This window comes from Macaca thibetana, chromosome 7 (assembly GCF_024542745.1).
Source record: "Macaca thibetana thibetana isolate TM-01 chromosome 7, ASM2454274v1, whole genome shotgun sequence".
Taxonomy (NCBI): domain Eukaryota; kingdom Metazoa; phylum Chordata; class Mammalia; order Primates; family Cercopithecidae; genus Macaca; species Macaca thibetana.
The window spans coordinates 100,592,165-100,613,893 of NC_065584.1; the positions used below are offsets into that span (position 1 = coordinate 100,592,165).

The 21,729-nt window shown below is 53.0% G+C and overlaps 1 protein-coding gene and 1 non-coding gene across 3 annotated transcripts in view; both read right to left on the reverse strand.

The window, feature by feature from the left end:
* Nucleotides 1-1,454: 1,454 nt before the first annotated feature.
* ZNF710 (zinc finger protein 710) overlaps nt 1,455-21,729 on the reverse strand; it is an 81,342-nt gene continuing 61,067 nt past the window's right edge. For both annotated transcript variants that reach the window (XM_050797649.1, XM_050797651.1), the window contains exons 2-5: nt 14,693-16,184; nt 9,718-9,909; nt 8,705-8,879; nt 1,455-3,991 (exon numbers count right to left, since the gene is read on the reverse strand). In XM_050797649.1, coding sequence (XP_050653606.1) covers nt 3,822-3,991; nt 8,705-8,879; nt 9,718-9,909; nt 14,693-16,156 — 2,001 coding nt within the window. In that variant the 5' untranslated portion in view covers nt 16,157-16,184 and the 3' untranslated portion in view covers nt 1,455-3,821. The remainder of the gene's footprint in view (nt 3,992-8,704; nt 8,880-9,717; nt 9,910-14,692; nt 16,185-21,729) is intronic.
* Nucleotides 6,503-6,565, reverse strand: LOC126960239 (U7 small nuclear RNA). Its single transcript, XR_007727808.1, has one exon. It is a non-coding gene; the product is annotated as a U7 small nuclear RNA (small nuclear RNA).

The window sequence follows — 21,729 nt, forward strand, 5'->3', positions numbered from 1 at the left end:
CTGCATTCTGAGAGTCAATCAGTCCCTGATAGGTTGTCATTGATTGTTTTCTTCACTGGTTTTAACCTTCTAAACATCTCCAGACCACTTTCTTAGCCTTTCTCTAGGTACTAAAAACAGGTCCTACCCACACCTGCCTCACACTTCTCCTTTCCAAGGCTGACTGAGTTTGGCGGGGCTTGGGTGTGGGTGAACGAGGGCCCCGCATTGTCTAGGCCAGCGGTTCCCAGGCTTGGGTTCACTTCACCATGCATTGGCAAAACTAGAAAAGTAAGCTTGTGAAAAATTGCTCTCAGCCAGGCATAGTGGTGCACGCCTATAATCCCAGTACTTTGGGAGACTGAGGTGAGTGGATCACTTGAGGCCAGGAGTTCGAGACCAGCCTGGCCAACATGGTGAAACCCCATCTCTACTCAAAATACAAAAATTAGCTGGGCATGGTGATGCGCACCTGTAGTCCCAGCTACTCGGGAGGCTGAGGCAGGAAAATGGCTTGAACCTGGGAGGCAGAAGTTGCAGTGAGTCGAGATTGCACCAGTGCACTCCAGCCTGGGTGACAGAGCAAGACTGTCTCAAAAACAAACAAAAATTGCTCTATGCAAGTTCTTTAGCCCCATGTAAAAAGGAAAAATAAAAGTTGCTCTAAAGCTACATATAATCAAAAGGATTGTCTGCTGCATAGTAAGTTCTGCAAAGCTTCTACTTTTTGGTGTTAAAGTGTCCTGGAGAAGAGTTGTATAATCTTTATAAAGTCCTGGCCGGGTGTGGTGGCTCATGCCTACAGTCCCAGCACTTTGGGAGGCCGGGAGTTTGAGGCTGTAGTGAGCTATGATTGCACCTGAGTAGAGTGAGACCCCATCTCTCAAAATCCCATCTTACAAAGTCCCTTTCCTAAATACTAGGGGGACTCCTATGGCTCCTGAAACCTGACCATTGCTGTAGACTGAGTGGCCTTGGAAGGGCTCTAGCCCTCCACCCACACTGGTGACCCCCCGCTTCCTCTTCCTGAGTAATGCCCTGAAACTCTCAGGGCTGTAAGAAGAAATGTGGACTGCTGGCTCCAGCAGGCCCAGCCCCTGGGAAGAAGCTCAAGGTTTCCTGCGTCTTCTTGCCTGTCATCAGCACAGGGCTGGCAGCTCTGCTGAATGCAGCCTCTGAAGCCCAGCCTGGCATCGGGAGCTGGCTTCTTTCCTGAAGCCATGTGGGTGGGTAGGGAGGGGAAGCAGCTTTTCTCTGCAAGTGCTGGGAATGCAGGGGCCTTGGCCGGCTTGACTCTTTTGACTCAGGCGCCTGGCCCTGCAGGTGGCCATTCCAGTGCAGAGGATGGTCTCAGCCTCCCCTGGGCCGCCCCTGGAGAGTGCAGCCCTGCTGTGTGGGGCTGGGAAGTTTTGCTGAGAGTTCCTACTAGGGGTGAGGGCCAGGTCCCCAAGAGCTGGGGAAAGAAGCATTTGCAGTCACCTCACTAAAGAATATTCATTTATTTATAATTATTGCTAAGTAAACTTCTCTTTTAAACAGGAACATAAAAACACAGTAGGGCTTTGCACAAGTGGAATCTCTAAACAGTTGGTTTGTATACATGTCAAAATAAGTTAGAATGGAATTCGTCCAGGAGTTTCCAAGTCACCCGAGAGGCTGTGCACCTCTTTTGAGAAGTGTAGGGAGGGGTGCAGACAGGAGCCTTGCCGAGACCACCCCCCAGCTCAAACTGTGAGTTGTGCTGTTTCCTCCTCCTAGCTTTGCCCAGGTCCAAGGCACAGGGCAGGGGGCGTTCAAGTATCGAACCTCACAGAGGGCCAGTGCTGACAGTGGGGCTGGGGGAGGGAAAGGAGAGCCCCACCCCGGGGGCCAGACCCTCTCCCTTCAGTTTCCAAGACCAAGGCCACTGCACTGGCAGGTGGGAGGAGGAGGAGGAGGTACAGGGTTCTTTTTGGTACCAGGGGAGAAATACGTTGTAGGAAGAGGTAGTTGCAGGGGATGATGCCTTCTGCTCAGCAGGAGAAAATGTCTTGTGCAGTGACGGGGTCACTGCCACCTGAGGGTCATCATGGCGGGCACCTGGGAGGTTGTGGGGCCTTGGGGTCTGGGAGCCACACTTGCGCCACCTTGTCCATCCTCAGTCCTGATCACAGTCACCCTGAGGCCTGGCTTGGTCCTTCACTTAAGGATCCAGCCTTGGGGGTGACTGCGCTGCAGATTGGTTCCTCCCACCCGAGGCTGTTCCCCTCTCCGGGTTTCTAGGCTGAAGTTAGTGGCTTCATCTGTGCCTTTGAGGACGACTCCTGCTTGCCACTCCCCACTGAGGCCTCAGGAGGCAAGTGGGTGGGGGTCCGGGTGCCCTAGAGTTCCTGAATGTGATATTTCACTGCCCTGGGCCTGTCGTCTCTGGTTCCAGGGGCAGGAGCTGGCGTGGGAACAGAGGGGAAGACAGCAGGCGAGCGAGAGAGCTAGCTCTTGGCTGAGCAGAGTCAGCAGCCCTGACAGCCGAGGATGGGACATGGGATGGAGCAAATCAGCAACTGCAGGAGCCAGGCAGGGGTGGAGGGCTTTCCAGCTCTGCTTTCTCCTGCCTCCCACCCCAGCCTGCTGAGGCTGCTGCCAGCGGCTGCACCTCCAGGGCCAGTGTGACAGTCCCCATGGAGCCCCGGTCCTGCCCGGCCAGGCTGCTCGGGGTGGGTGGGTAGGAAGGAAGCACGCACAGCACACGAGGAAGCTTATGCTTGGAAAAAGAAAATGCATCTCCATCAGAAAAGGTCATAGGTGACACACAGTTGGAAAGAAAAAAATAAGTTACCTTCAGAAGACCCCCTTTGCTCAAAAAAACCCTTGATTTCCCTCTGTGGGCTTCACTTTCCTTTTTTAAATACGTTGCTCTTTCCGGGGAGCTGCTGACTTGTTATCCCCGTCGCAAGGTGGACACTGAGGAATAAGAAATGACTGCGGTCCCCCTCCCCCGCAGGTGGTCCTGGGCCTTCCCCAAGGACAACCCTTCTTGGTCCCCCATGGTGCCCTCATTCCGCCCTGCTCTGCCCCATGCTTCTGGTTTTTGTTAGTGTGTGCCCGACGCAGGGCCTGTCCCGGCTTTGTTCCTGGTGGGGGCCCCCTGGTGAGGCGTTCCAGCTAGGGCCGAAGTGGATGACGTGTTGCAATCCACTTTAGGGACACCCGCTTCCAGGAAGGGATATAGGACAGGGGTCTTCTGGGGGCTGGGCTCCCCCCAGCTGTCCTGCAGGCCAGGGCCAGGGCCACGTGCATGCCTGGCTTGAAGAGCACGTGGGAGACCCCGGGAGGTAGAAGGCAGAGTGCCCTGCCTGGCAGTCCGTCGACAGGGCAGGAAAGGGGGCCTGGACAAGGGAGGGGTGGGCAGTACTGGCCAGAAGGGAGCTCAGACATCTTTAGAGGCAGGAGTTGGCCGTGAAAAAGACATGGCTCAAGTGGTCTCTTCTTCCAGTGTCAGGACCCCTGAAGAGCTCTGCTGGGCCTGGAGAGACCCCGAGGGCCTGTGCCCTTGTGACCTGTCCCCAGTGGCCCCACTTCTCCCACCCCCCATGGAAGCAGGCCAGGGAGACTCAGATCTGGGCCTCGTGTTCTCCTTCCCTTGCTGGGATGCCTGGGCCTGTGCTGGCTCACAGCCGGGGCCAGTAGTACAGTCTCCATTTGGTCTAAAGGTCCCTAGTGGTGCAAATGACTTGGGGAGGGAGGGCTCAGAACAGTGGGGCAGTAGCTTGTTTCTTGGCTGCAGGAGGTGCAGCCTGCAGCCCATGGGTCTCACCCCCATTCCCTGGCCCCCCTGGTCCCCGTTGGGGGTGGCCCAGCTTGTGCTATAGCACATTGTAGTAGGCCATCTCTTTCATGGCCTGTTCAGTGAGGACACTGGCCTCGGCGCTGCTGTCCACGCTCGCATAGCTGTAGGCGTTCTCCTCAAAGTCTTCCATCTCCTGCTGGCCATCGAGCTCAGAAGGGTCAGTGCCTGTCAGCTCCATCATGGGGTCTGTAAGAGAGAGGCACAGTCAGACCTGGCTACTGTCTCATGGGAGGAGCCAGTCACCCCCATGCAGGAAGCTGATGGCCTTTCTAAAGAGAGGGTTTCCCAGTCACAGCCTCCAGGAGCCTCAGCTGCCTCTCAGCCTTCCCACCCTCGGACGCCTCAGGGTCCTGTGGCTTCTAGCTGGGTCACCAGACCTAGGCCGTAAAGCTGAGTGTGGGGGAGTGGGTGCTATCGGTGAGGGCCCTTGTGAGAACTGCAGGCCTGGCCTTGAAGTCTTCTTCGGGTCATTCCTCTATTGACCCGTCAGTCACTAAGCCCTACTTATTCCTTCTCTGCAATGTTTCTCGTTGGCCATGGGAAGCTGCCTGCACACCACCTTTGCAACACTTATTAGCACCTGCTGCATGCCAGCCACTTCACAGGCCTCGCCTCATCCAACAGTCACAACAACCCCATTTAGCAGCTCAACAGGCTGAGGTTTAGAGAGGTGAATCAACTTGCCAAAGGTCACCCAGCACATGCTGTTGTTCTGAGCCACTGTGCTGCTCTGCCTCAAAATGCTGGAGGGTGCTGTTCCTCCTTTGGCCTCCTGCCAGCATCTGTGCTTTTCTATCGGTTCTAGCCATTGGTATCCTTGGGCCTGGCTCTCCAAGGGACAAACACTCAGAGTAGGTTCATAAAGATATGTCAGGCAAAAACTCTGAAGAGGCCCCGTGGAATTTTGTAATTATAAAGCTCTTACAGGGGAAGCCCAGGGTACGATCTGGGGGAACTGGGAGGCTGGCAGGGGCTGTGGCTGGCCCCCAAAGTACATCTGGCCCTGTCTGCTGAGATGTGTGTGTGGGGGAAACAGACCCCAGGCTGGGGGCAGCCCTAGCAGGTCTAAGGCAGGCTTTGTCAGCCTTGGCACTTAGGGCCATAATTCTTTTGTTGTGGGGCTGTCCTATGCATTATAGGATGTTTAACAGCATCCCTGGCCTCTACCCATGAGATGCCAGTAGCATCACCCCAGTTGTGACAACCATAAATGTCTCCAAACACGGCCAAATGTCACCTGGAAGACATACTCATGCTCAGTTGAGAACCACTGGTCTAAGGGTAATCCCATCCCTTGCCAATTAGTGGTTCAGGAATAGGCATGTGACCCAATCCTGTTGAGTAGGTCATGAGGAAAGGCCTGCTAGTAAGTTCTTAGCACCTTCTCATTGATGTCAGAGAGCTAAGGGGAGCAGGCTGTTACTCTTCCACTGGATGTGAACAAGGAAGCACACACCCTGACGGCCACTGGCAGCCATCTTGTGACCATGAGGATATTTGCAGCTAATGCTGTGGACAGAGGAAGCCTCACCCTGCTGTCACTGTTGGCGAACTGAATCAGCCAGCTCTGAAGAGGGCCTAGACTTTGAGACATTTCTTTTCTTTCTACTTTTGACAAGGTCTTGCTCTTTTGCCAAGGCTGGAGTGCGGTGGTGCAATCACAGCTCACTGCAGCCTCACCTCAAAGCAATCCTCCCAACTCAGCCTTCCAAGTAGCTGGGATGATAGGTGTGTGCTACCACACCTGGCCTTGAGCCATTTCTTAATTTCCTTATTGTTTAGGCCAGTCTGACTGGGCATCTGTTATGTGTGCCTGTAGCATCTAACGCACTGTGAGTCTGCCAGACTTTACAAAACAAGGTCACCTGTCCCATATCTTATAGATTTGGGCTGTTTCTTCCCTCGGTCCTAGTGCCACACCCTCATGTTACATAGCTGGTTTTAAAAACAAGCTAAATAAAGCACCTCGGGAAAATTTCTACCTGTGGGTCTCTGTACGCCATCCCTATTTTGTTTATCAAGTCTATTGGTCCTGTCCTGTGGGCCCCAGAGAATAGTCTGTAGCATTTTTTATAAGGACATTGATCCACCTCCCGAAATGACAGCCCCATAGTTACGAGATTGTTCTGTCTAGAATGTATGCTGCCTGCCTTCTGCATACGCATCAAGCCTGGGCTTCCCAGACCAAGGCTGTATGTGGGAGGTGGGGACCTGGAGGCCAGTCGTTCCAGGGCCAATCGCTTCATTCTGTCATCTGGTACAGCCAGGGAATAGAGCAATTCTAAGCATCCCTGGTGACTGAGCTCATATAGAAAGAGGTTGTACCTTCACCACCCCTAGGAACAAGGTGTACAGGGATTGTCTTTTTAAAAAATCTTGTTTACAGGGGGCGGGGTTTTTGGTAAAAACTGGAAAACCTGCTAAACAAATTCTTTTTTTTTTTTTTTTTGAGTCAAAGTCTTGCTCTGTCATCTAGGCTGGAGTGCAGTGGCACAATCTCAGCTCACTGCAACCTCCGCCTCCCAGGTTCAAGCAATTCTCCTACCTCAGCCTCCTGAGTAGCTGGGATTACAGGCATGCGCCAACATACCCAGCTAATTTTTGTATTTTTAGTAGAGACGGGGTTTCATCATGTTAGCCAGGCTGGTCTCGAACTCCCAACCTCAGGTGATCTGCCCACCTTGGCCTCCCAAAGTGTTGGGATTACAGGCGTGAGCCAGTACACCCAGCCTAACAAATTCTAAAAGAGCTGTAACACTGACAGTCTCTTCATGGTCCCAGTTATTTCCAAAAGGGCACGGTCTGCTCTGCTTCCTTCTGGTGGGTTCGCAACAGGACAGACCCACGGGAACGCAGCTGTCAAAATCTACTGCACATGGAATCACCCAAAGTGCTTTACAAAAATCCTGATCCCAGGCCACATTCCAGATCACTTACATTTGAACCTCAGGTCCAAAGTCAGGCATCAGCATTTAAAACATTCCTCAGGTGACTCCCAACATGCAGCTGATTTGCCAGCCAGCCCTCTGGAGTCTGGATCAAAGGTTCTCAATGTGAGGTCCCTGAACCAGCGGCCCTTTTGCTAAGAACTGGGAACTTGTGGGAAAGGCAGTGTCTCACACCCCACCCCAGACCTACTGAATCAGAAACTCTAGGGGTGGGGCCAGCACTTTGTTTCAACAAGCCCTCCAGGAGACTCTGAGGCACTAGTCTGGTCCAGTGTGTCTCAAGCTTGACTGTGCAACATATGGCCCAGAGATCTTTTTGAAGTGCAGAGTCTGATTCAGCAGGTGTGGGTGGAGCTGAGAGGCCAGCAAGATTCCAGGTGGGGCCGACGCTGCTCATCCTCCTACCACATTTTGAGTAGCAAGGAGCTACCAAGAGCAGCCGACGGGGTTTCATTCTCATCTACTAGAAGCAACCTTAATAGACAACTGAAAAACAAAACAAAATAACTGAGATACCTGTTTCTGCCAGAAAACCCAGGTCATTCACTGGTTAGCTGCTCCAAAACCAGAGTTAAGGCTACTGCAGCTGTCCCCTGCGTGCCTGACTGCGTTCCAGTAAATAATCCCACGTGTCAAATCAGCTCACCTGGTTACTGCCAAGGCATGTTCCCAGCTGGTGTGACTCAGAGGCACACCAGAATTTATTATTATTATTTTTTGGCGATAGGGTCTTGCTTTGTCACCCAGGCTGGAGTGCCGTGGTCCGATCACAGTTCACTGCAGCCTTGAACTCCCGGGCTCAAGTGATCTTCCTGCCTTAGACTCCCAAGTAGCTGAGACTATAGGCACACGCCACCACACCCAGCTAATTTTAAAATAGTTTTGTAGAGACCAGGTCTCATTATGTTGCCGGGTTTGGTATCAAACTCCTGGCCTTAAGTGATCCTGCTGCCTCGGCCTCCTAAAGTGCCAGGATTATAGGTGTGAGCCATCATGCCCAGCCAGAGCACCAGAAATAGCTCCAAACTGTAGAAGGAGCCTCCCTGTGGTACTGTCGGCTCCCTCCTTCCTGTGGAGTCTCCACAGCAGTCCCTCCCCACCATGAGGCCAGAGAGGCTAATAGCTTTGCTGTCACCCAACAGAAATGCCTTTAGTACTGACCACTGCTGGAGGGAAAGGCTACCGCTAATACTTGGCATGTTTTCTGACAGCCTCTGAAACTTCTATGAACTGCTGAGGTGTAGGGTCCTCTCCCAAAATTTCTCCCAGATCTTAACGTCAGGCCCGTCTGGCCCTTTCATGAGTACGTGGCTTATCGTTTGTGGCAGGCACTTGTGAAGAGTGTGACTGATTGACACTTTTTTGCCTTGGTTGCTGGGAAGCTCAGATCTCCCCTCTGCATGTCCCTTCCCTAGGACCTCCCATGGTGTACTTGGGAGTTGGGACCTCACCTGGCTCTCCCTTATCTTTCCAGCTGCCATTTTTTCCCCTTTTTAACTTTCTTTCCCATCCACTTATTTGAAATATTATCTTGCGGTAACGAAATAAAGTGTCTGTCACCTCCTGCTGTGTTGTCATCTTGCATGAGCTACCTAACTTTACTGTTCTTCAGTTTCTGCATCTGTAAAATGACGATAACAACAGAGCCAACCTCGCTCTGAGGATCACGAGTTAATAAAGGCCTGGCACACAGTTAGCACTCAATAAATGTTAGTTATGATTTTTATTATATTGTTTACGTGAGCTCATTTAAGTCCTTTGAAGAAGACATAAATATCCCATCGTTATTGTCATCATGGCCCTCCAGGGTCCCCCCCTCTCCAGACCTGAGCCCATCCCAATGAAGTCTCAGCCTTGGCCAGCCTCCCCACTCCTCTAACTGGGCAGGAGGCTCCTGAGTGTGCCATGTTGGTATCATTCCTGCTCTGTCCATTGCGCTCGGCCCACCCACCTTGGCTGTCCAGGCCGATGTCCATGACGCCATGCTTGACCTTCATGTGCCGGCTCAGGTTGCCCTTGAGATTAAACTTGCTGGAGCAGTAGGGGCACTTGAAGGGCTTGCTGCCCGCGTGCAGGTGCATGTGACCCAGCAGGTTGTACATGCGGTTGAAGGACTTCCCGCACACCTAGAACACATCAACCCGGTGTCCTGAGCCTGTGGGGAACCTGCTTTCCCTGGACCCCAGCCCACTCCCACCTCTATGGCCAGGCCGGAATCCTATTCTTTTTTTTTTTTTTTTTTTTTTTTTTTTTGAGACAGACTCTCACTGTTGCAGTGGCGTGATCTTGGCTCACTGCAACTTCTGCCTCCTGGGTTCAAGTGATTCTCCTGCCTTAGCCTCCTGAGTAGCTGGTTTTACAGGCATGTGCCACCATGCCCAGCTAATTTTTTGTATTTTTAGTAGAGAAGGGGATTCACTACGTTGGCCAGGCTGGTCTCGAACTCCGTACCTCGAATGATCCACCCACCTCAGCCTCCCAAAATGCTGAGATTACAGGCATGCGCCACCATGCCCGGCCCAGAATCCTGTTCTTTATGGACAGTTCTCTCTTTATGCTTTTCCATGTGACCCCAGACACCCGAGAGACAGGGACACAAGCCATCCATTGCGGGTCACTGCTCCTGTGGGTCTGCCCCACTTTCTCTGAGCTGGAGTTATCAGAAACCCAGGGCTTGGATCTCTAGCAGCACTAAGCCCCCAGGATGGGGTCCTTTCTCTGTGGCTGCGCCATGACCTTCACCCCCTCCCCAGCTCTCATAAAAACCCAACTTCAGCAGCTTTCAGGATCTGAATCCTCACCTGCCCTCCCAACCCCCAAAGCCCAGGCTAAGTTTCACCCAGCCGGGGCTCCTCTTGCCCACACTGGCCAGGCCAGCGCTTGGTGGGCCACAGCTGCTGCAGGCATGCTGATTCCAGGCCACCCTTGGGGAGGTCCCAGCCCTGGGGCCTGACGGCCTGGTACCTTGCATTTGAATGGCTTCACGGGCGAGTGTACAATCATGTGGGTCTTGAGGGTCTGCTTCTGCACAAAGGTCTTGAAGCAGATGTGGCACTGGTAGGGCCGGACGCTGGTGTGGATCAGCATGTGCCGCTTCATGTTTGCCTGTAGGGTGAACTCCCGGCCACACACCTCGCACTTGAACTCCTTCACGCCCTGTGGGGTGGGGGGTGATGGTCAGGGCCACCCAATGGCCACACCCTCTGGCAGTGACCCTCGGTGGGGAGCCGGGTAGGTGCAGGGCCATAGCATCACAAAGGCACAGTTTCTGGGAAATGTCTCTTTTTGAGGGTATTCCAAAATAGGTAACACTTGTTTAAAACCACCAAAGAATGTTGGGGCAGGGCCACTTACTCCAGGAAGCCTTTCAGTAATAGACAGAAACAGGCTGTGCCTTACTGTAACGATTCAGATACCTGCTGTCTCCTGCCCCCAGGGTGGATATGTACATAAGGTCTGTACTAGTGCACTAAGGCAAATGCGTGCTCATTCATTCATTCATTCAACAACCATTTACCGGGCACCTGCCCCAAGCCAGTACCACACTAGGTGGCAGGGGCCTGTGGTCAAGAAGACACGGGGTCTGCCTGCTGTCTGTGGACTGTTTCATCAGATCAAGGACATGTGTATGTGTTTTTATCTTCCATGCTGTCTCTTGGTGGCCTTTTTGGTTCACAGACCCTTTTGATAATGATTGAAGCTATGGACACCCCCCAAAAATGGCACTTAGGTCTGTGTAGAATTTCAAAGGGTCTTAAACTCCTAGAGCCTATCCACTGACCTCTTGAAAGTGTTTTCCTAACTTCCATGGTGATAACAGCCACCTGTAGTTCTGTCCAACATACAGCCTTACAGGCCGCTCCCTGGAGGGTCTAATTTGTGGGGCCTGGGATGGGCCCAGGAATTTTTATTCTCAACAGGGCCCCCACATGATTCTTATCATTGATGGACTTTGGGTTATTCACCCCCAGCAGACATGGATTCCAGGGGAAAACCCACTGGTTTGGACTGTGAACATGCTTTTCTATGGTTTGGAGGTCACTCCCAGAGCAGGACAGGGTGTTGTGTGCAAAGGGGCCCAATTTATTATCCATGAAGGAAAGTTAGGATAAAAGCTGGGAGCTGGGCTGGGCACGGTAGCTCACACCTATAATCCCAGCATTTTGGGAGGCTGAGGCAAGAGGATCACCTGAGGCCAGGAATTCAAGACCAGTGTGGATAACACGGCAAGACCCTATCTCTAAAATTTGAAAAAGGCCAAGTATGGTGACTCATGCCTGTAATCCTAGCACTTTGGGAGGCTGAGGCGGGCAGATCACAAGGTCAGGAGTTCGAGACCAGGCTGGCCAACATGGTAAAACCCCATCTCTACTAAAAATACAAAAATTAGCCGAGTGTAGTATACACCTGTAATCCCAGCGTCTCAGGAGGCTGAGACAGAAGAATTGCTTAAACCCAGGAGGCAGAGGTTGCAGTGAGCTGAGACCACGCCACTGCACTCCAGCTTGGGTGACAGAGTAAGACTGTCTCAAAAAAAAAAAAAAAAGTAAAAATAAATAAATAAAAATTTATGGGAGTGTTTTTCTTTTTGATGAGTAAGTAATTTAGTAGGAACCCAATGGGACATGTGTCTGTGGTCACAGCTGCTGTCTTTTTTTTTTTTTGAGACGGAGTCTCGCTCTGTCGCCCAGGCTGGAGTGCAGTGGCGCGATCTCGGCTCACTGCAAGCTCCGCCTCCCGGGTTCACGCCATTCTCCTGCCTCAGCCTCCCGAGTAGCTGGGACTACAGGCGCCCACAACTGCGCCCGGCTAATTTTTTGTATTTTTAGTAGAGACGGGGTTTCACCGTGGTCTCGATCTCCTGACCTTGTGATCCGCCCGCCTCGGCCTCCCAAAGTGCTGGGATTACAGGCGTGAGCCACCGCGCCCGGCACAGCTGCTGTCTTAACTGCTTGTTTGGTCTAAAACTTTGTATTATAACTTAACAGTTCCCGTGTCTATGTCTCTTAGCAGCAGGGACTTGTGTTGTATACCCTCTTGACACACTGCAGATGTGTATGACCACCAGGGGGCCCTGCCATTCAGGAGTTTATTTTATAAAACACATGATGTGCACATTGTACAAATTTAGGCTGATAATAGGGACATTTTCAGTTTTATTAGCCTTTGGATTTTGCTTTCAGCTTTTCTTCACAGTATTAACACTCTATGGACTTGGGATTTTTTTTTTTTTTTTTTTTTTGAGACAGTCTTGCTTTTGTTGCCCAGGCTAGAGTGCAAGTGGCATGATCTTGGCTCCCTGCAACCTCTGCCCCCTGGTTCAAGCAATTGTCCTGCCTCAGCCTCCCGTGTAGCTGGGACTACAAGCGCCCACCACCACGCCTGGCTAATTTTTGTATTTTTAGTAGAGATGGGGTTTTGCCATGTTGGCCAGGCTGGCCTCCAACTCCCGACTTTGTGATCTGCCCACCTCGGCCTCCTAAAGTGCTGAGATTAAAGGCGTGAGCCACTGCGCCAGGCCCTAGACTTGGGATTTTTAAGTCCCCTAGTAGAGGAGAAAGATGGCAAATGTATAGCACATGTGCTGTCACCCTGCACAATCACTCCTTGTAGACATTAACAATCAATCATAAGGTTTTATTGCCAGGCCTAGATTCAGTTTCAGAGTCCTTTTCTCTTTTTGGAGACAGCCTTGCTGTTGCCCAGGCTGGAGTGCAGTGGTACAATCACAGCTCACTGCAGCCTTGACCTCCTGGACTCAAGCGATCCTCCTGCTTCAGTCTCATGTATAGCTGGACCACAGGTGTGCGCCACCATGCCTGGCTAATTTATTTATTTATTATTACTATTTTTTTTTTGAATAGAGTCTCACTGTGTCACCTGGGCTGGAGCACAGGGGTACCATCTCAACTCACTGGAATCTCTGCCTCCTGGGTTCAAGCAATTATTGTGCCTCAGCCTCCCTAGTAGCTGGGACTACAGGTGCACACCACCACACCCAGCTATTTTTTAAAAAATATTTTTAGTAGAGCCAGGGTTTCACTATGTTGGCCAGGCTGGTCTCAAACTACCGGGCTCAAGTGATTCTCCTGCCTCAGCCTCCCAAAGTGTTGGGATTACAGGTATGAGCCATTGCATTCGGCCCAGAATCCTTCTTTTTTTTTCTTTTAAAGTCTTGCTATGTTGTCCAGGCTAGAGAGTAGTGGCTATTAATAGGAGCAATCATAGCCTCAAACTCCCAGGTTTGAGCAAACCTCCCACCCCAGCCTCCTGAGTAGCTGGGACTACAGGTGTGCAGCACCATGCCTGGCTAGACTCCTTCTTGACATCACATTTTAGGCAGCTACTACCAGTTGACTGGAGGAGCCTCTGCAATGAAATCTACAAATTGCTGGTTTCTAGGCCTGGCCGGGTGTTAACAGCTCCCCGACTCCCTGTAGTGTCTACTGTGAGAGACAGGGTCACATATTTGACCTGGAGTATCACTCATAGGCCACTGTTATGGGGAGAGGAAGCTCCATGTACATTCAGCTTTGAAGGGTAAAGTTGGTGGGATTTTGGTGGAAACCATGGGGCAGCCAAGTACCAGAGTGGGATTGTGGGACCCGAGGGGCCTCATTCCACCTACCTGGATATGAGGGCCTCTCAGAGGAGGTGATGTTGGCTGAAAAGTGGGGAGACTAGTGGCTGAAGGCAGGGAATGGAGAGCAGGGGAGTATGGGTTAAGGCTGGGTTTAGGGACATGGTAGATTAGAAAGTGCTGCTCAATTTTCTGCCCTCCCGAGCCACTGTTTATAGTTTAGCCATATTCTAGAACGACTTGTACTTTTCCGTAACAAATATTTTTCCTTACATCTTCTCTGCTTTGAAAATTAAATATATTTAGCCTGTTCCTAAAGGGAAGTCACAGGTTTTGATTCGCTTTTGTAATGACAAGGAACAAAGGACACCCTCTGTACTTCTGACCACTGAGCTAGGACGCCTCCCTGTTGCATCCTGGCCTTTCTCTGGTCTCTGTCCTCCCATCTAGAAGATAGGGAGGGTAGGCTATTTCAGTGATTTTCAAACTGTGTTCCTTGGGTCTTGCAGGGGTTCCATAAACATTTCATTTAAAAACTTTTTTTTTTTTTTTTTTTTTGAGACAAGGTCTCAATCTGGTTGCCCAGGCTGAAGTGCAGTGTTGTGATTTCAGCTCACTGCAACCTCAGCCTCTCAGGCTCAGGTGATCCTCCCACCTTAGCCTCCCAAGTCGCTGGGACTACAGGTAGTGGCACATAACGTTTAAATTTTTTTTTTTTTTTTTTTTTTTTTTTTTTTGAGATGGAGTTTCACTCCTGTTGCCCAGGCTGGAGTGCAATGGTGCAATCTCGGCTGACTGCAACCTCTGCCTCCTGGGTTCAAGTGATTCTCCTGCCTCAGCCTCCCAAGTAGCTGGGATTACAGGCATCCGCCACCACACCCAGCTAATTTTTGTATTTTTAGTAGAGATAGGGTTTCACCACATCGGCCAGGCTGGTCTTGAACTTCTGACCTCAGGTGATCTGCCCACCTTGGCCTCCCAAAGTGCTGGGATTATAGGCATGAGCCATCATGCCCGGCCTTGTTTAAATTTTTTTGTAGCAATGGGGTCTCATTATTTTGCCCAGGCTGATCTCAAACTCCAAGACTAAGCAATCTGCCTGCCTCGGCCTCCAAAGTGCTGGGATTACAGGCGTGAGCCACTGTGCCCGGCCAAATACGTTTTTGAATGCGTAAAGCTTTACTACTTAAAAAATTAATTTCAATTATATAGCATTTCTTTCTAATACTCATCAAAATAAGTATGTAATGATAAAACTAGGAGACCACCTAAATGGTCCCATCTGGGACTCCGGAAAGTACTGGATGAAAAATTGGCAGGAGGGGCAGGCAGATCCCCAGGCCCTGGGGATGGCCTTACCTTGTGGGTGAGGGAGTGCTGCTTGAGGTGGTGGATCTGGCTGAACTCCATGCCGCATTCAGTGCACACGAAGGGCCGCACGTTCTGGTGCTTGAGCATGTGGTTCTGCAACTGGCTGCGGTAGTGGAAGGACTTGTCACACTCGAGGCACTGGTAGAGGGTGGGGCCCTGATGAGAGGCCAGGTGGCGCTTGAGCTGGGTCAGGGTGGAGAAGTCCAGGCCGCACTCGACGCAGACGTGGCAGCGGCCACTCTCGTGCTTCACTTCGTGGGCCTTGAGCTCGCTGGGGTAGGCGAAACCGCGGCCACAGAAGTGGCAGCTGTAGGGCTTGACCTCCGAGTGCAGCAGCATGTGGCGCTTGAGGTGGCTGGTCTGCGTGAAGGCCTTGTGGCATACCTGGCACTTGTGGGGCCGGGTGCCCTGGTGCGTCAGCAGGTGCGTCTGCAGGTGGCTGGGCTGCTTGAAGAGCTTGCTGCAGTGTGGGCACGAGTGTGGCTTGATGCCGTTGTGGCCCAGGATGTGCGTCACCAGGTTGTACTTGGACGTGTAGGACTTCTCGCACATGCGGCACTGCCAGCGCTTCTGGCGGTCGCCCGCCTCCACCAGGTAGGAGTCGTCGATCTGCACGTTGATGTCCAGCCGATCCAGCTGGGCCTTCTTGTGGCGTTCCACGGTCGAACCCGCCACCTCAGCCTCGAACTCGCCGGCCTCCTGCCACACGAAGCCCTGTTCCGGCTTGACAGGCTCCGGGGACTCCATGCTGGGGGCCTCGGGGTCACTCAGCGGGGCCAGGTGGGGTGGCTCGAACCCACACTCTGTGGGCAAGGCCTCTGGCCCAGGCAGCGCCATGCTGGGCTCGGGGAAGCCATCCCGGGCCGGGGCCGGGGCCGGGAAGTGAGGGTCATACGAGGCCACGTCCAGCTCCGGTCTCGGGGTTCGGGGCAGATGCCGGAGCGTCCGGGGCTTGCGGCTGAAGGCGCTGAGGTCAATCATCTTGACGGCGCTGCTTTGCACCAGGGCCTCGCAGCCGCCACTGGCTGCCTCGGCGGGGGCTTCTGCTGGCCCTGCTTCCTTGTCGTCACCCGGCACAGAAACCTCATAGACCTCTTGCTCCTCCTCCTCCACCTTCTCAAACTTGACCTTGGGCACCAGCCGCACAGGTGGCCGCGTCTTCCGCCGGGTGTGCTTCTCGAAGGCTGCCTCCACCTCCAGCACCTCCTCCTCTGCCGGCTCCTCCAAGGCCCTCCCGTTGCAGGCCAGCTGGTAGACCTCGGGGCCTGGTGGCCCGGGCTCTCCCATGGCTGCTCCAGAAAGCTCGGGCCCCAGGTCCGGGTAGAAGGCCTCAGCGCTTATGGTAGCTCCAAAGAGCTCATTTTCGGAGACCAGGCCAAGCACGGCAGCCTGAGCCAAGGACAGCACCACCACAGCGTCCGTCTGTGTCCCTGAGTCCATGAAGCCCTCCATCCCGCGACGGCTAGCTAGGAGGGCATCGCTGTGGGTGGAGAAGGGAAAGTTAATATTGCTGGCTCACTGCTGCATGGACAGACAACAGACATAGCACGGACTAGAGCTTGGCTGATTTTGGGTGTGTCTGACCCTGATGTCTTTTCTACTCCTGCCTTGGGAACAGTGCACACTTGTAATTTCAGGGAGCAATGATTCCCGCTGTGTATCTGACCATCTCCTCCAGCTCCCTGGGGGATCCTGGGTAAGCTCTGCCCCCTTGCTGGCCTCAGTCTTCCCATCTGTACAACAGGGAGGTGGGATTTCCTCAGTGGTTCTCAAATTGTGTTCTACAGGTCCTTCAAGAATTCCTTAAAAAGGCCCGGCATGGTGGCTCACATCTGTAGTCTCAGCACTTTGGGAGGCTGAGGTGGGCGGATCACCTGAGGTCAGGAGTTCGAGACCAGCCTGGCCAACATGGTGAAATCCCGTCTCTACTAAAAGTACAAAATTAGCTGGGCGTGGTGGCGGGCGCCTGTAATCCCAGCTATAGGAGGCTGAGGCAGGAGAATCGTGTGAACCTGGGAGGTGGAGGTTGCAAGTCAGCCGAGATTGCGCCACTGCACTCCAACCTGGGCAGGAAAGTAAGACTCTTTGTCTCAAAAGAAAAAAAAAATCCTTAAAAATTGTATTCAAAAATGCAAAAAATAAAGATTCTACTATTTAAAAACTGATTTTAAAAGGCCCACCTACTCAAATGTAGTATGCGCTACATTCTAACACATTCAGTAGCCCCACTGGCTTTGTTGCCAAAGTAATTAATTTGCACAGACCTTGGGACTGTGCGGTGAGGTGTTAACTGTCATTATTTGTAATGACTCGGCTGTATGAATGAGAATGTATGACAAAAAGACACAACATAAAAAAATAAATTAGGTGCTGAGGCTGATCTCAAACACTGGCTATCACTTGTCAGCCCCGATGCTAAACATATGCATCTATCACAACTGGTTGTTGTTTTTCTTCATTAACTAAATGTTATACATTTAAATATCTAAATTTATACTGATCAAAATATCACTTTTATCTGATTTATACATTGGAGTTTCATGTCAGATCTGATTTGAAAGAAGGGCTCCTTGACAGCTAACATGTTTGAGACCACTATCTGAATTGAATGCTCAAACAGGCTCCCAGGTTCACATTCATAGTCTCTCATCTAACAGGTTTTTTTTTTTCTTTTTGATTAGAGATAGGGTCTTGCTCTGTTGCCCAGGCTACTGTGACACAATCATGGCTCACTGCAGCCTCAACCTCCAGCACTGAAATGATCCTCCTGCCTCAGCCCCTCGAAATGCTAGGATTACAGACATGAGCCACTGTACCTGCCCCTAACATGATCTTTTGAATAGTGCCAATGTGCCCACCTGCCCAGGTACAAACCCCCAGCACAGCAGCCTCTTCCCTCGCTGGGGGCTCCAGCCACATATGGAGGCACCTGCTCCGTGAGCCCTCTGTGGAGCCCGGTCTTTGCACCCATGGGTCTTCCCACCTGGGGCAGCCTTTTCCCAACCCCATTGACCCCTGCTCCTCCCACCAGCCTCCGAGGCATGGCTCGAGGTCCACCTGCTCCTGGGGCCTTCCTGGCTCTCCCGGCCTGCCCTCGTGCCCTCTCCAGGCTTCCAAGGACTGCAGCACGCCAGGCAGTGTGCCCACAGGGGGTGGCGGCCTCCTCCTGGGTCTATACCCCTTGCCCTGGTTCAACACCTGGCACATCAGAGGAGGGGGGATGGCATTACTGGGGTGACTGTCGCCTGCTCTGCTCTCAGGGCTCCCAACCGACCAACTACCAGCTTCTCCCAGGCCTAACGGTCAGGCACACGGTCAGCAGCCCTTCCTTAGGAAACCGGCTCCGGGCAAGGCGTCCCCCTCCCCCCAGCGCCCAGTGGAGCTTCCCTTTCCTGAGGACGGCTAAAAATACCCCAGACAGGAATTTAGCCTTCTTGAAACGGACACCAAAGATTAAACTATCAAGCTTAGAGTGAGGCTCTCGTGGAAGGGATCAGATAGAAGGAAACCTTGGCCTAGGGGTCAGGGTGCATCTGAAATAGGCTGGAGGGGCTAACCCTGCTTCCAAACCACCACACCCCACCCCAATGTCCAGCTGCTGGGAAATGCAGTCAGCGAGGACCTGGAGTCCCAGCTCAGTCACTTGAAAGTGACTAAGCAAAGTCACAGCAGTGGCTCAGTTTCCCCATCTGAAAAACAGGGATGAAAACACTCACCCATGGAAAGGTTGTGAGAGCCCAGGGTCCTAACACAAGTGAAGCAGCTTGGTTCATTATAAAGCCCTAACCAACTGTAAAGGATCACTATTGGCCGGAGCATGGTGGCTCACACCTGTAATCCCAGCACTTTGGGAGACTGAGGTGGACGGATCACTTGAGGTCAGGAGTTCGAGACCAGCCTGGCCAATATGGTGAAACCCCATCTCTACTAAAAATACAAAAATTAGCCAGGCATGGTGGCAAGTGCCTATAATCCCAGCTGCTTGGGAGTCTGAGGCAGGAGAATCACTTGAACCCAGGAGGCGGAGGTTGGAGCGAGCAGAGATCACGCCATTGCATTCCAGCCTGGGCGTCACAGCAAGACTCTGTCTCAAAGGAAAAAAACAAACAAACAAAAAAAACCCATTATTATCTGCCCAGATCTCTGGGAGAAGCCTTTTCTGAAAAAAGTCACAGAGCCAAGAGATGTTTCCATTCTTGGGCCCCAAATTCAGCAAAGCTTAAGTGATTCTGAGGACAACCGCTAGAGACTGAGAACTCATTCATTCATTTATACAATAAATAGCTGCTAAATCCCTGCTATGGGTTAGGGCTTGTGCTTGGAGACAGCAAGGTGAATGAGGTAGGGTCCTGCCCCTCGGGGCCCACCACAGCCACCCCCAGTGCCCTCTAGCCACTGTCAGGTTTGTAGAGCACGCTGAGGAATGTGGCTGCCTCCTGTCACTGCGGTCTGACACAGCACCCAGCGGCAACCCTCCTGTCTGTTGTGGGGTTTGGGCAAATGATGTGTTCAGCAGTTTTTGTAAACTTCCCCAAAGGCAGGACCAGCAAGGAGGAACTGAGCATCAATGGCCAAGCCAGTGCTTCCCCCTTGGCCCTGGATGCTGAGTTCAATCTAGGCCCTGCTGTCTACTAGCCATGTGACATCAGGTGATTCTCATCTCTATGGGGGGGAAAAGGCTCCTGACTCATGGGACAGTGAGATGAGAATGGCAGTGTCGTTAGTTCCCTTTCCTCTCCTTTCCCCTGCAGCCTAATACCAGGCATCAGCCCCCTCCTGCCAACCTCAAGGGTGCGGGCACAAGGAAACAGTTAACACTGCTTTAGAGGCGAGGAGAGGGCAAAAACGTCAGCCAATGAACTGCCCATGGGAGCTGAAGTGTGGTTCCCTACAGCAAGGGTAACCATGGAACTGACCATCCACACTGGGATGCCTTCTACAAGGAGCCATTCCTTATAGTCACACCAGGACACCAGAAGCAAACCCCTTCCCATATGAACAGGTAGTTTGGACTTGAGAAGGTGCGTCTGTCTCAGGAGCCTGTGCTTGGCTGTAGAAAGGGACTAACCCGGAGTCCTTGCTCTTGAGGGTTTGTGCCTAAGTGGGGGCAGGAGAGCGGCACAGAGAGCTGCCAACAACTGACGACGAACACCACGGAAGAGCTACAGCTTCTCATTACAGAGACTCACCAGGTCCCCAGTGAGTCATTTAATACTAGAAACAACCCGGGGGGCAGGGGTAGGGTAGTGCGCTCCCCACCTCATGCCCCAGGAAACCCAGGCTTGAGTAACATACTCCCGAGTGCCTCATCAATGAAGGGAGAGCTGGGTCTGCAGCCAGGCCCGTCTAGCCCCACAGCGGGTCCCATCTGTGCTCCTGCAGCTATGCACCTGCGGAGGTCACATCTGAGCCCAGCTCCTCAGTTCTCAGGAGCTGTCCTGGGTCACTACAGGCCAGCAGGGGCACATAGGCAAGACCTGGGCAAACTGCATCATGAAGCCTCGGGCTCCTTCCTGGCTGGCTGGTCCAGGGCCTCAGCCGGTTGGGGGAACTGGGGTCTCTCCTTCTACTAGAAGTCTTCATTGAGCCACCGCCCACCTGGGCAGTTGGCCCCATGCTTTCTTTTACACTGGCCTGGACACTTGGTTGAGTAGAACACCCACCACCCTGTAATGCTCACTTTGTGGGGCTTATGGGGGCAGGCCCTGTCCATGTTGTCTTGTTCACTGGGGACGCCGGGCAGGCTCTGTGTGCGTGCGTGCGTGCGTGTATGCAGAAGGGGCTCTGCTGAGGAGGGAATCTAATTTACCTGTGTTTCGCATGTGTGTTCTGCCTGCCTATCACACACGGAAATGAGGAGTGGGGAGCCCCGGTATCGCTCTGTTCTTCCTCCTCCTGGGCCAGCATTGTGGCTCGTGTCTCCTCACCCGCTCTGGTTCCATCTCCCGGGCTAAACCCTTCTGTTTATGTCCTGGCACGGGGCCATCCACGGCAGGAAGAGAGCCTGCCAGGTGTGTGTCACCTGTGTGCCAGGGCTGCCTCCCCACCCACCCCAAGGCCCCTCTGTCATCTGCCTGGGGCCCTACTGTGGCCCCTCCCTTCTTAGAGCAGGGCCTCTTCCACCACTTGTGCGGAGGACTCAGAACAAAAGCTCCCCCCAGGTCCAGGAGAAAGGGGAGTTCAGACTGCCCCAGGCTGGCGAGATGAGGGGCGTCCACTGGCTGGGATGTGGCGTGGCCTCCCACCAGGATGGCCTTGGTCCCCAGGGTGGGGAGAAAGTCAATGTGAAAGGCGGGGAAATAGAGACGCAGATGAGCTGCCTGATTGTAGTTGTGCTGGGAGTGGGGGAAGGGAGGCCATATCAGAGAGAGAGAGAGAAAGGGAGAGGGAGAGAAGAAATGAAGAGACAGGGAAGGGGGAGCAGAGGAGGAGCCTGAGTGAGGGGGAGGGAGAGAGAATGAGGCTGTGGAGGCCAAGAAACAAAGGCGGGAGGGGGAGGGGCGTGCAGTGACACCGGAAGCCCAGGACTGCCCTATTTCCCAGGGCTGGGCACCTCCACCTCCCAGGCCTGAGGGCCAGGCCAGCCCCTGGGGAGGGAACAAACACTCATCGTCTGGGGGCCAGCAGGGGACCTTCCCCACCCAAGCAGGGACGCAGGCTCCTCAGAGCTCTGGAATCTCTCACTGTGACTTCTATGGCTTTGCCCCATGGGTCGTGTAAAGGCTGGGCAAGTCACCTGGCTCCTCCACGTGTCTGTTTCCTGATCTGTAGAATGGGCAGAAGAGCCTACTTGGAACGCGGAGGCGGGCAAACTACTGACCTACTTGCCGGTTGCCAGGGTCCCTTCCCCAAGCTGTGACAGCACCTCATCTCATCCCACACTGCTTACAACAGTGCTCCTTTCCTCTCATGGGGACCCCATCACACCCCTGCTCTAGGAGCAGGGGAGGATCGGGTGGGATCAGGGTGGCTGGTGTCCCTTAGGACACAGATCTCAGGGCAGAGAGTAGGTGAAGACACCCAAA